Source organism: Engraulis encrasicolus, chromosome 2 (assembly GCF_034702125.1).
Source record: "Engraulis encrasicolus isolate BLACKSEA-1 chromosome 2, IST_EnEncr_1.0, whole genome shotgun sequence".
NCBI classification, from domain to species: domain Eukaryota; kingdom Metazoa; phylum Chordata; class Actinopteri; order Clupeiformes; family Engraulidae; genus Engraulis; species Engraulis encrasicolus.
In genome coordinates, this window is record NC_085858.1 from 29,002,110 (window position 1) to 29,015,978 (window position 13,869).

The 13,869-nt window shown below is 41.8% G+C and overlaps 1 protein-coding gene across 1 annotated transcript in view; it reads left to right on the forward strand.

Moving 5' to 3' along the window:
- Positions 1-364: 364 nt before the first annotated feature.
- Positions 365-13,869, forward strand: part of baiap3 (BAI1 associated protein 3) — a 30,705-nt gene continuing 17,200 nt past the window's right edge. Inside the window, exons 1-15 of the mRNA XM_063217512.1 lie at positions 365-507; positions 2,777-2,958; positions 3,849-3,927; positions 4,247-4,324; positions 4,882-4,989; positions 5,280-5,339; positions 5,625-5,691; positions 6,747-6,960; positions 7,579-7,623; positions 7,732-7,809; positions 8,551-8,656; positions 10,442-10,549; positions 11,282-11,374; positions 11,813-11,916; positions 12,212-12,329. Of these exons, the coding sequence (XP_063073582.1) occupies positions 2,804-2,958; positions 3,849-3,927; positions 4,247-4,324; positions 4,882-4,989; positions 5,280-5,339; positions 5,625-5,691; positions 6,747-6,960; positions 7,579-7,623; positions 7,732-7,809; positions 8,551-8,656; positions 10,442-10,549; positions 11,282-11,374; positions 11,813-11,916; positions 12,212-12,329 (1,413 nt within the window). The 5' untranslated portion in view covers positions 365-507; positions 2,777-2,803. The remainder of the gene's footprint in view (positions 508-2,776; positions 2,959-3,848; positions 3,928-4,246; positions 4,325-4,881; positions 4,990-5,279; positions 5,340-5,624; positions 5,692-6,746; positions 6,961-7,578; positions 7,624-7,731; positions 7,810-8,550; positions 8,657-10,441; positions 10,550-11,281; positions 11,375-11,812; positions 11,917-12,211; positions 12,330-13,869) is intronic.

The following is a 13,869-nucleotide window of genomic DNA, read 5'->3' on the forward strand; positions in this document are numbered from 1 at the left end:
GAGAGTCAGGTTAACACCTTATAGATTGTATTGAGTCCCAGAGTAGGCTATACTCTCTTAGTGTTGATTGAATATGCATGCATGGTATGATATGACGCCCATGTCATTTTATGGCCCAGCTACCACCCTAATCAAATGCCAGTTTGATTTTCCCTGCGTCTCCATCCATACGGCAGCTGCCTGCCATATTCATTTCCCCAGATAAAGGCAGCGTTTCGGGTAAATGCCTCCTCCCCTCCCCTCGCCCCTCCCTATCCCTATTGGGCAGCATATGCTAGTGACTACTGAGACTTCGGCAGGTGGAATGGGAAATATCGGCAACAGTGGTGTATCAGTCTACTGTATGTGCTTGCGTGCGTTAGAGAGGGAGAAGATAAAAAAACAAAGACCATCCACAGTACTCGTGCGCAATCAACAGATCAAAGGCACGAGACGTCCGAATCTAAACAGCAATTAAGACCAGACCCAATAAGGATTAGACTTACTTGAGCTGCCAAAGGACCTTAGGTGAGCATGACAACCTACTACTGAGATACTTTCAATCAAGATCAGCCTGTGTTGCCTTCTGAATTGTTTTTGGTACGCTATTTGTGTTGTGCAACAGGTGGAAGTTGTTCTAACATTTCCACCTGGGAAGAACCTCTGCATCACTGCTCTTGCACCTACCAATAACAGGTGTGTTTGCTTGTAATAGGACTTGTTTAGCAAATATGTTTTCTGAGGGAAAAGTAGGATTGCGCTACTGTAGCCTATGTTAAGACCGCTCGAGACCTGTCAATTAAGCTCTGTCAGGTTTCTCCCGTGCGTATCGGCAGCGCATCAAGCAGTCTTCTTCATTCGATTGCACCCGTATTGTTTCACGGTGGCTACAGTTCGCCTATATAGATATATCAGACTATGGCTGTGTCTGAAGAAATAGGATGAGAAACGTTATAAGACAGGGCAGATATGCTAACTGTGAATTATGGGGTCACCGGCCAACGCAATAGTGTATATTTTGGCACACAGTGTAGAAGTCGCTTAGACGCAGCGATAAGGATTATTTTCAATTTGTATTTTTCCCCCTTCCAAACTGAGATTCTGGTAGGCTACCATATGCAGCTTGCTGGGGAGAAAGTGAACAAGCTACAGTTGTCTTGGAAACCGTCAGTGGCACGCAGTCATTGGCTTTTCCCCCCCAAGACCCAACCACCAGGCACCTGACCCGCTAGCCTAGTGACTTTCCCTCAAATTCATAATTTGTGTTTTTTAAAAGGGGCTTGTCTACATCTTTACTTATTACACATTATTTCTCAGTCGAGAATAATGCTTTACTATATTTTTTGTATAATATAGGATACCTTTGCGGCGCTTGTCTCAATCACCCCGCAATGCTGGCGAGGTCTTCACTGGAGAACGCTGCCATTTGGTAGAGCTGTTGTAAACATTGCCGAGACATGCGGCGTCCAATTGTAACATTGCCGTCAGGGGAGTCTGCACAGAGCGGCATTAGGCTGTATATCTCCATCTCAACTGTAGATCCATGGCGCAGATAAAAAGCTGCCAGATGTAGCTTTATCACCCGTGTCCACCCATATAAATGCCAACTTCCGTCTTTAGCTTGCAGAGGGGCCATTCTAAACTGATTTCTACATTATGCATTGACTTATGATAGCCACAATAAAGGAATTGGCACCACAAAACCTATATAGAAGATAAGAAATGAATTGGCACCACAAATGCCATAGAAGATAATATAATCATAGGAGAATAGAAATATTATAGAAATAGGCCTATAACAATATAATGTTAGTATAAGAAAAGTGTTTTTTTTGTTCTGTTTTTTTTTTAAATGCAATATAACCTTTATTAAATCTACTTAAAATGCTGACTGGTTTGCCCGCATTTAACCATAACAAATAAGCATTTCTATTTTTATTAATCTAAATTCAATTTAAAGAGGAGGGTATCCCAGAATGCTTCTAAGAAGGGCACATGATCAAGATAGGCTACCTCCACAACTATCATGACTAGGCCTATGTTATTTCATTACTATGTGTCTGGTAGTAGGAAATGGATTGCAGTCAATTTTTCTTCTTTCTTGTTGTTTTCTTTTTATTTTAACATTGCAGGGACTGACATGACAGACGTTTCGGCTGTCACACTGAAGAAGGCTCTGTGCAGCCGAAACGTCTGTCGTGTCAGTCCCTTCAATGTTAAAATGAAAAGAAAACAACAAGAAAGAAGAAAAATTGACTGCGATCCATTTCCTACTACTAGATTACTTCAGAGACGCACCAACAAGACGGGTGTGTTGAAGATAACCTTATTACTATGTGTCTGCAAATATTTTCCACATGGCACACATTCCACACAGAAAGATAAAAAAAATGTGATAAGGCCTTCTTTGTGGAATAGGCTGTCAATCACCTATTTAGAAAAACATAGCCCAACGTTGTTTCAACACACGCAAAGCAACATTGCTCTTTGTGTCAGTTGTTCCAGTGCTCCACCAAGGTCATCGTCAACATGTCAACGCTCTTGGGGGGGGGGGCTGAGTCATTAGTCATTAGTTTCACAAGTTTCACAAGTCATTAGTTTCCCTTTTTTCAGACATGTCAAGGTTTTTAGAGGGGGTTACTTCTGTCTTCATCATAGTGTCACCCTCTAATGATGATGGAAGTAGCAGCGTAGAAAAATGGCAGGCAATAGTAAAAAACGTAAACACTTCTGAAGCAAAAGAAATCGAATGACTTAATTCAACAAGAAGACATCGGTAATCCATCATGTGTTTCAGTGTTAGTCTTGAGTCGTGGTCATCACCATGTCTACGCTCCTGGGGCTGAAGAGCAGCGTGCTGAGGCAGGTTCAGAGGAGTCAATCCCTTTGGGAACGCCAGGAGCCCCCATCACCCACCTGCATCCCCGTGGCCAAGGCTGCCGAGGCCATCACCACTAATCCTGCTGCCACCACCCACAGGTGAGTCTGCTACTGTTATGGGGGGTGGGGGTTGCAAAGGGGTCAGTTGTCCTGGGCCCAGGGAGAAAGGGGGGCTACAATTGGGGCCTGACTGCTGCTACCACCCACAGGTGAATCAGCTACAGCCACTGTTACTGGTCTCGGGGAAGGCGATGGGAGGGGGTCAAAGGGGTCAGTTGTTCCGGGCCAAGGGAGATAGGGGGCCCAGAATTGAGGGGCTTTCAGATGAGTTTTTCCCGGGCCAAGCCACAGCTACCAGTGGCCCTGCCTGCTGCTCCCCATGGTGGAGCCTGCTACCACCGTTACTCAGTGGTGTAGTCTACTTTGTTATGGTGGGTATACTGTATATTTGAGCATTTTTTGAAGTGGGTATACTGTATATATTTGTGCCATTCAAAACAATGGATCAATCAATTTTAAGTGGGTATACTGAAATCCCTGAAATTTAGAAGTGGGTAGGCCTATACTCCGTATACCCGCGTTCTACGTAGACTACACCACTGCCGTTACTGCTACTACCCGTCGGTGAGTCTCAGGGGCGGAGCTATGGGGGGCAACAGGGCATTTGCCCCGGGGCCCAGTGCCCTCCCGTATTGGTAGTAGGGGGAGCCCTATTGACCATGGCAGGCTATATGAGGGGGGCTTGGGTATCGGTGGCTATCTGTGTTTTGCCCTGGGGCAGTGTGTGCAATTCTTCCGCCACTGGTGAGTCTGCTACCACCCCTTTCGCTGCTACCATCCATGGGGAAGGCTCACTCAGACTGTGCTTAGTGACCACTGTCAGCTGATGAAACGTGTTTGTGTTGGGCATGGCTCTTTGTGTAGTTTGTTCAACAGAATTATGATCTGTTGAAGAACCTCAGATTGCATTGGGTTGTTTTCCTTTGTAGAATTTCCGACAGAAAGGAGTTCTTCGTGCGAATGAATGAAATTCTTCTGAAGCAAGATCGCATACTTGACGACGGCCAGGTACATTCATATAGCCTATTATACCGCATTATATTTCGGTTATCAAAAAGCTGGAAGGTCCCAAGGCAACTCTGCGAAGTCCTTAGTTTGATTTGTGCAACACTTGGGACCTTCTCTGTTTCCGATGTCCTACATGCCCCTTTCCCCTTGAAGAGCACCAGTTTTTATTTGTTTGAGACCCAATGCAGTATATTTAGGTTTGCAGCATTTTTCTCTTAATTAAACAGTGATGCGCACAAATCACTTGCAAATCTTAGATTAGATTTGGTTTCACAAAATTAATTTTTCACTTTCGCTCTTCCTTTCTGCCCTTGGCAAGGGAGAGCATGTCCTGTTCCCCCCTGTCCTGGAGCATCCAGGCCCCGTGTTCCCTATCAGTAAAGCAAGCAGGCAAGAGGTGAGTGGACAGAATTGGAATTCACGTTTTTTTTTAAAGTATTGTTTCTTCAAACAGAACATGATGATACAAACATTTCAGCTACTTTGGACTGCATGTCCTTGTACTATATTAACTGTGGAAATATTGCTGCTTCGTGCCTGTTACTTGATTGACTGTACTGGAAAAACAGTTACCAACCCAAAGGTAAACATCTTAGCTCTGATTCAAACTGGGTTATTTATCTCTATGCACCAATGCTACTACCACTTTAGAATATCACACAATGTAAATATTGCACATTAGAAATTGCTTACTTTATATTTATTATTATTTCACAATGCTACTATCACTATGTCAGAATCGTCAGAAACAATAAATATCCGCAACTCTGTTCTGTGCTCCCAAATATTTAACGGTGCTCTACGCTCCTACATTTTTAATTCCACATAAATGGCATTAAATATTTGGGAGCATAGAGCAGGGTTGTGGATGTTTAATATTTCCTGTAAGTCTTAACTGCATGACAGAAAGTCAGCATTTACACAAGACATTTTCTTTACCATCTGTGTGTCCAGCTGGATCTTCTGTATGAGGAGGCAGTGTATACCATCCTGAATCAGGTCGGGCTTCCATCCCCAGACCACATCACCAGTGAACTAGACCTCTTCAACTATCTGCAGAAGGTAGGCACGTTTTAAACTCCACACTATTTTTGAACTTGAATGCTACAAGGTTTTTTTTGTCTTTAATGCAATTTTTCGGTTTTCATTATCTCACAGGAGCCTTAATACTGTACTGTATATACATAATATATCTGTTACATGTATGGTTAAGTTGTTCAAAAAGATTTCATGATTTTATTTAACCTGCCTGCCTTTTATCTATTTTCTCAATACACTTTAACCTTTCATCGCCTGTTTTCACCAAGGCCTAGGTTCCCAATCACCTTTTCCAACTTTCCATCTTTTTAAAGGTTTTTGATATTGGTCAGGAAGAACATGACATAATTCTACAAAAAGTCAAAGAGTCCAAGGTAAGGCCAGATCTCCATTTTAATCACAGCAGTATACTATACAGTATAGGCTACAGTACACCATGAGCTCAGTGCATGCCTTGTACAAGTCCTCTAGCTACAAGACAGAATTAGCCAAGGTTTGAGGTTGTATTTCATGAAGAATGAATGTCTTTTTTTGTCGACATTAGGCCATTAGGCCATTAGGCCAGCTTTTTTTACAGACTTGACTTTTGAAGGACAACCTTTCATGATCTGAACCACCGCATCAATAATTGGTTTTATAACATCTTTCTGTATTTCCAGAGACCAAGTTATGCACTCAGAGTTTCTGTCATGAAGGCGAAGAATTTGATGGCCAAGGATGCTAATGGTAAGGTTTTAAGTGAAAAAAGTTGTTGTTAGCATGTGGTTAATGCTGCATGCTTAGAAACGTGATAGACTCAGTTGCAGTCCTTTTGATAAAGGATTAACATTCTACAGTATGTATCCCATTGAATTGGATTCCATTGAAGCATAGAGTTTATGACATATTGCTCAGCACATTTCTGAAGGTTGTATAGGCACTGCGTGATTTGCTCAACTTACCAAAACCATTTCATTGGTTGGTGACCTTGTAAGAGAAACTTTTGAATTCCCATTCCCATGCTTCAATGAGCTGTCTCTCTGCAGCTCAAATCAGAAACTCCACTCCACCACCACCAACGTGTTGGACTCTTGAAAAATAAAAACTAGGCCTACAACAGTAGTTGTATGCATGCATGTTGCGGCCTCTTATACCGCTTCATGTAAACACCGAATGGCATGAGTGGTTATGAAAGCCATCATTACAGTTTGTTATAGCACCTCTATTAACTAGGCATCTGCTCTCCCCTGAAGTAGCTCCTGTGTTTTCATATTCCTGTTGCTCCAATGTCAGTAGTCATGGTTACCAATCAGCCTGTCAGGCATGTGTGGAGATATTGGTCAGTTTGTGGGGTAAAGGAACATGACACCTTCTTTTAAATAGAACATTGTGTGAGTCCAGGCTACTTTCCCTACTGTTATACATTGGCAAAGACTATTTGATCTCGGTGAACGTTTTATTCCAGTCTGGCAGCTCCTATCCTTAGCTTAATATCTTATTCTAGTCATTGGCCTGATGGGGGTGCCTGTCAGAGGAGCACAGTCTTTGAACACACTGCCAGCTCATGCTAGAAACTGTGACAACTACACCACCTTTAAAAAGACCCTGAAAGAGTGGTTAAATAAAACAAGTCAGACTTGCTCTCACGGAGGACGACCCGTTGCCGTTGGTGTTCATTTTATAATGTGAATCTAAATCTAAGACTTTTATTTTGTCGCTGGTAGGCAGAAACCCTTTGCCTCCCTTTGCAATGGTGGTATTGGTTTAGTATTGTCGGCATATTTTTTTCATTTCGATTTTAGGATTTAGTGACCCCTACTGCATGCTGGGGCTGCTGATCAGGCAGAGCCCTAAGGAGCCAGAGGACAGACGGGAGCGGCGGTTCAGCTTCCGTAAGCGGCGTGAGAAGCTAGACAAGTGTGGTAGTAGCTCCAAGGAGGTCCTGTCCACACAAATTCAAGCCACTGAAGTAAAACCCGAAACCCTTAACCCTGTATGGAATGAGCATTTTATTTTGTAAGTTTCTGGTTAATTTGCCATTTGCCTTAAAGGGGTATGCCACTATTTTGGGGCTTAATACCGTTAAAATCGTTGGCCAAGGTTTGTAAAGGTGGTAAAGTGTCTTATTTTTCATGTAAGCCGTAGTCTTGCTTTAAGACAAGTTAAAAGAGGGAGCATGTCGCTAAGCTAGTGAAAGTCAATGGATCCGTGTAGCATCCATTGACTTTCACTAGCTTAGCGACATACTCCCTCTTGTAGCCCCTTAATGCGCGCCGTACCTCCTGTGGCACGCTGTAATAGACATTGAGAGTTAACTACTATAGTACTACACTACTATGACAGTGCACAGGGCCTATAGTAATACATTACGACTTACTCATTCCCATTCCGGTAACAGATAATTTATAATGCTGTGCCTTAAGGGGTTAACTTGTCTTAAAGCAAGACAACGCTTAACATGAAAAATAAGACACTTTACCACCTTTACAAACCTTGGCCAACGATTTTAACTGTATTAAGCCCCAAAATAGTGGCATACCCCTTTAACATGTCCTATATTCTTTGATGATATGAATAACATACTTGACCCATTGTAATATGCTAATGTATGTATAACGACTACATTTCGTGCAGTGACATTAATGATGTATGTGGTGAGGTTCTTCATTTGGACATCTGGTAAGATGGAAACTCACTTATTTCTAAAATTAACATGGAGACACTTTATATGCACTACAGTACTTGAAACCTTTATGAATGACTGAGCCACTCATTAATCTTCCGCAGGGACCATGATGACGACGTGTCTGTAGTTGAGGCCTGCAAGAAGCTGAATGAGATCAGTGGCATCAGAGGAATGGGAAGGTGAGGCTGCTGGACAATAGAGCATTAGAATTAGCTTGGCCTTGCCATACGTACGTAAGCTCCAGTCCAAAAGGCTTTCTTCCCATCTTACATCTAGGCCGGGTGCACGTAAGCTCCAGTCCAAAAGGCTCTCCTCCCATCTTGCATCTAGGTGGGGTGTTCTTGTCTGGCTTTAGTCTTGATACCAGGCAACCGGCCAATCAGCCAACAGGGGTGGGAAGCGGGACGGGAGACGCACATTCCAAACTTCAACGGAGTTCACCCCACCCACCAGAAATCTTTCTTCGCTGTCATGACCAAATGTTAATGTATGGGTAAAATAAGACTCACATTTTAAATCTCGACAGAGTTCAACCCTCCCATCAGTAGTCGTTTCTCAATTCAGGCGTTCTAGGCCTTGTGTATGAGTTAAATTAGTATAAAGGTAAGGTAAGACCAGGCTACATTCAATTGACCATTCAATAAATGGGTTCACCATGTTTGTAAACACGATATTGTGAGGAGGGGCAAGACACTGGCAGCCAACCACATGAGCTAATTTTTTGAACGACAGCTTTTTCCAAAAATCAGAGGTTGAGTTGTGTGCAGTTAGTTTCGCGCAGTCAGGGGAAAACAAAAAATTAGAACCCATGTATAGCCTGGAACATTTTTACTGAAACAAGCTCATGTTTTCCTTTATTATTGAAGCAATTTGTTTTGTAACCAGTAACATTTGACGAAAGCAAGCAAATCCTTCCACAGATACTTTAAGCAGATTGCCAAATCTGTGCGGGCCAATGGTTCAGCCTCGTCAGGCAGTGAAGAGAATGCTGACGACTTCCTGGGCTGCCTCAACATCCATTTAAGCGTGCGTAACATGGTCACTGTTTTTCAAATTATGTTAATGCAACACTACTGACCTTTTTCTACTTTAGAATAATGTCTGTAGGCTATGTCTCTTTAGAGTATGCCACTATTTTGGGGCTTAATACAGTTAAAATCGTTGGCCGGGGTTCACAAAGGTGGTAAAGTGTCTTATTTTTCATTTTAGGCGTTGTCTTGCTTTAAGACAAGTTTAAAGAGGGAGTATGTAGCTAAGCTAGTGAAAGTCAAAAGCCTTTAAATTTAAATTGGATCACTGTAGCATGTGTGATTCATTGACTCTCACTAGCTTAGATACTTACTCCCTCCTTAAAACAAGCCAACGTCTAACATACAAAATAAGACACTTACCACCTTTATAAAACCAGGGCAACGATTTTAACCGTATTCAGCCCCAAAATAGTGCGTAGCAGAGGCCTATGCTACATTTACATGACGGTTTTAATTCAGAATTAACTCCATTTGATTCTGAATAAAGCTTGATTCCGCTTTGAAAACGTCATGTAAACACTTCTTAATTCAGAATTAAATGAAAGATCAAAGTAAATTCGACTGAACTATTTAATTCTGAATCATTAATTCGGAATTAAAACCGTCATGTAAACTTAGCAATAGTCACTGCTCTTCAAATGATGTTAATGCAGTACTACTCACTTTTTTTACTTTAAAATAATGTTTCAAATTGTAGCAACACATATATTAACACATACATTAGAAGGGTGAACTGCTAAATTCAGAGGAGCGCAGCGTCTGTCTGTATTTCTCTAAGTTTTCAGGTCACTCGGGATGGTGCCGGTGCCCATTCCGGTGCCGGTGCCCATGACAATAGCCTACAAATCATTTCTGCCCTGAGAGCAGGAGAGAGAAAGCATTTTGTTGAACTATGTTGCCCTGTGAACAGTGGAGTTATGACTCCTGCCCTGAGGGCAAGAGCAGTTTACCTGCCCTCACACAGGATGGTGGGAAACACTGGTCTCTGCCCTGGGACCAGATGAGAGTAAACAGTCATGACAATAGCCTACAACCCATTTCTGACCTGAGAGTAGGAGAGAGAAAGCATATTGTTCAGCTATGTTGAGAACAGTGGAATTATGACTTCTACCGTAAAGTGCTTACCTGCGAACCTCCTGCGTCCATAGGCCTACCTGTCTCTGAGCTTTTCCACATGTGACCATTTGTTACCTGGATTAACCTGCTAACGTCCATTTTGTTGTCACGGTTCGCAGACTAAAGCCAAGTATTTTTTGGTTTGCATCGTAGCCTAAACCAACCTTCTTGTTCCCGAACGCTCAGAATGGCGGCTTGAACACTCTGGCCGGATCAGGTGCGGGAACTGGCAATGGCACGGTTCTCTGTTGGCCTGAATGCGCCCTATGAGAGACAATTCCTTATAAAACCTAGGATAACTACGTACAGACATGTACAGACTACACCATGGCCAATGCATTTTCCAACCAGTAATCGTTCTTTTCCAATCTATGTTCTTTGGTAGTAATCCAGGTTAAATTAACCTCAAGGTTGTAGTTAATCATCTAATAGAAGAGTCTGACTACTGCAGGCTATCTATCATGAGGTTTACTACATCCTGTAGGATAACTTAGACAGGTTTATCACTTAACCATGTTCTTGGAATACCCCGTCCCTCAGTCTTAAAGGTTTCCCAGTCAATTATGGGTTAAACAGCAAAGAGTGAAATGTGTTTCTTTTCCAAGAAGTATTGGCAGCATATACCTTATAATTAAATAACGTGTGTTTCTCCTCTCCTTTCTAGGAAATCCCAGTAGGAGGACATAATGACTGGTTTAAGCTAGAGCCTCGCTCTACTGCCTCCAAAGTACAGGGAGACTGCCACCTCATCATGCGCCTTCTTACCAGTCAGGTAACGTGCATGCAGATCCTTATACAATTTACTGCTGCTGCAAGACCGTTCATTCTTTAAACCGTATACTGTAGGTTATCGTTCATGGCAGTCGGTGACAGCTCCCTCTACATGCCACTGCTGTCGGGAAAGAGCGCTTTTATTTCATTATTTTCCCTTTTAACCCATTGAAGCCTGATGCTACGTATATGCTGCATTGACCTAGGCGTCTGGAGCAACATACAGTAGAAGCTGCATTCAGGCTCTTGAGATTTGAGTTGTTTTCATTAAAATGTGGGTATGTTAGAGCTGAATGAACATATTCTAATGCAAGATGAGGGTCCTAGCTTTTAAATCCAACATATTTCATGTCTTATGTGCTGTAGAGGCTGAGATATTTAAGTTTTTATAGGCAGATGGCTCCTTTATGCAAAAAGGGCTTAAGCATTCAGCAAGCGTTTTTTGTTGGTGCCTTAGGCTTAAATGGGTTAAAACGTATAGGTTAGACTCCCTGTCAGCCTGTGACTTTTAGAGAGATTAAACAAGCAATCTACATGACCATGTGTCAAGACGTAATTACCAACTTTGACAACAACATGCTTAATTAAGAGAAAAAAACACCTGCATATTTTTTGTCAAATTGTGGAAAGCTTGTTTTGGACAGCTTGGTGTGACGTTTCCACCAGACAGCAAGCAATAGCTTCTTGCCACACTTGCTATAAAAATAAGCTACTGTGTCCTATGTTTCCACAGAGAGACACAGAGCTGAGTCGAACTGAGTCCAGCATGAACATCCACAAGAAGATGCTTTGTCAAATCCTGGACTATGAACACTCTCGTGCTCAGGTAATCCCAATCTATACGATCTACAGTATTGGTGGTATGTCTAATTCATTAGAACCTATTTGAAATACCATACATGCAGTAGTGGGTACGAAAGCATGCATGGATTCATCTGAAATTGTAACTGTACCCTGTGCACATCATGACAAAGATAAGAGTGTCAACTAAATGTAATGTAACATGATGTCATTTAATGTCATGTAATACAATAACTGGGTGTTGAGGCGCATTGCGGTAATGCACCATACCATGAACAGGGCTGCTTACCCATGGGGACCCAGGTTCGAATCCAGCCTAGGTCATTTCCCAACCCTACCCCACCTCTCTCCCACTTGCTTCCTGTCACTCACTCTTCTTCCTGTGTCTCTACATGAAATAAACCAACAGCAAAAAAACATATTTAATATAATTAAAGTAATAAAGTTCAAATTCCTTTTTCAGGTGGAGCCGTATAATTGGAATGGCAAGCTGAGTGCACCTGCAAGAACAGTCATCTGCCACCATGCTATGCAAGCAGACCTCTCTACACTACAGCAAACAATCATGTACATGTTTGTCATGGAATACGTGTTCTATTTTATTTCTATTTATAATGTAAAAATATATATAATAAGGCAAGGTGGCGAGGTGTAGACATTTTGGGGTGAGAAAGAAGTTTGCTCACTACTGTATTTTTTTTAATACCATGTTGGCTATGAAACCCAATTCAGATACCGTGATGTTGTGTTGTGTCACCTAATGGGAATGGGATATTCACTATTTCATGCATTCTCTATTTAAAAAAAGTCAAATGTTCAGCTTGTTCTGCTTGCTTTAAGCCGTGTGCTCTTATCTTCCAAGACACTGGGAATGCTACAGCAGCCACCACCGGTCCCAGAGGATGTGTTACTCCTCTCTACTGGAATTCCTCCAGACCATTGATATGGAATGGGACTATTCTGCTGTGCATGGGGACCTGGTAGGACAATGCATACATTTATTCATGTATTTATTTCTTTACTTTTTATTTACAATAGCAGTACGATTAAAAATCTGTACTGTATATATGTCAGTTCATCATACCACTTCCTGCCAGTCTTGTTTCGCACCCCTACAGTTCCGATGTTTGTGCAGTATGTGTGACAGTGTAGCCTGGGGGGACCACCAGGGGAATTTTTTGTGTTGCAGTGGATGTTCTGTTAATACGTGTCTACTCTGAGACTGGGGATGTTTACATGATGGTTTTTATTCTGAATTAATAATTCAGAATGAAATGCCTCGGTAATTTAATTCCAAATCAAGCAGGATTTGCATGAGGTATTCAAATGGAATTAAATTTTATTTAGAATCAAATGGAATTAATTCGGAATAAAATGCCCCATGTAACCGAGGCTATTATGTATCTTATATGTATCTAATCTACGCTGGCACTACTCCACTCTCCACTCCACTTTCTATATGAAGAGGTCTACACTCGCCTCCAAAAGAGTTGTCGCCTATCCATCTGTTTGGAATAACAGCTAATAACCTGACTTTCAATTAATCACTTGGCTTCAGAAGTCACTCAAATGAAAGCTACAATCCTCCCGAATGAAAATGTATGTACAAAAATAAATTTCATGCACCAAAGAAAGATTGACCCTTTATTGAACACAGATTTTCACAAATGTGAAATGTGAATATGTGGAGCTGCATGCATTCTGCTGGTGTGTGAGGGTTTTTATCATTGATTACATCATGAAGTTAAAAATGTATTGCTCTACGAATAGCAAATGTGTCACCATCTCTCATTGAACTCCATTGATTTTCATTGTGTTGCTTTCCATGATTACAATGACCCTAAACATACACCTAAGGCCAAAGTTGATTTTCTGGAGAGGTGTGAGTGAATCAGTGATTAAGTATGACACCCGATCTGCGTATTTGAAGTGTTTTGAAGTGACTTATCTGCTCATTTTCACATTATGTTCGATAGGCGACAAAACTTTTGTCTTGTCAAAATCTGCCCCGCCTGTGTTCATTAAAGGGTCAATCTTTCTTTGGTGCATGAAATTTATTTTTGTACATACATTTTCATTCGAGAGGGTTGTAGCTTTCATATGAGTGACTTCTGAAGCCAAGTGATTAATTGAAAGTCAGGTTATTAGCTGTTATTCCAAACAGATGGGTAGGCGACAACTCTTTTGGAGGCGAGTGTACATAACGGTGTCATGTAACTCTCGTAAGAATGACATGACACGTCAGGAACATTAATAACACATTGCTGATGTTAATGACTGCTGTCATAATTTGCCATTCATTTTTTTTATGGAATAGGATGACTCCCAAACAATGTCAACTTCATATTTCAAAAAACTGAATGACACATTATGTCAGCAGCCATACACATCAATAGTGTGTCATTGATGTTCCTGGTAGGCTCTGTGCAGGGCTGGACTGGCCATCTGGCATAGTGGGCATTTCCTGGAGGGCCCCACATCCTCGTGGGCCCCTATTTTCAGAATTTTCAGAATTTATTT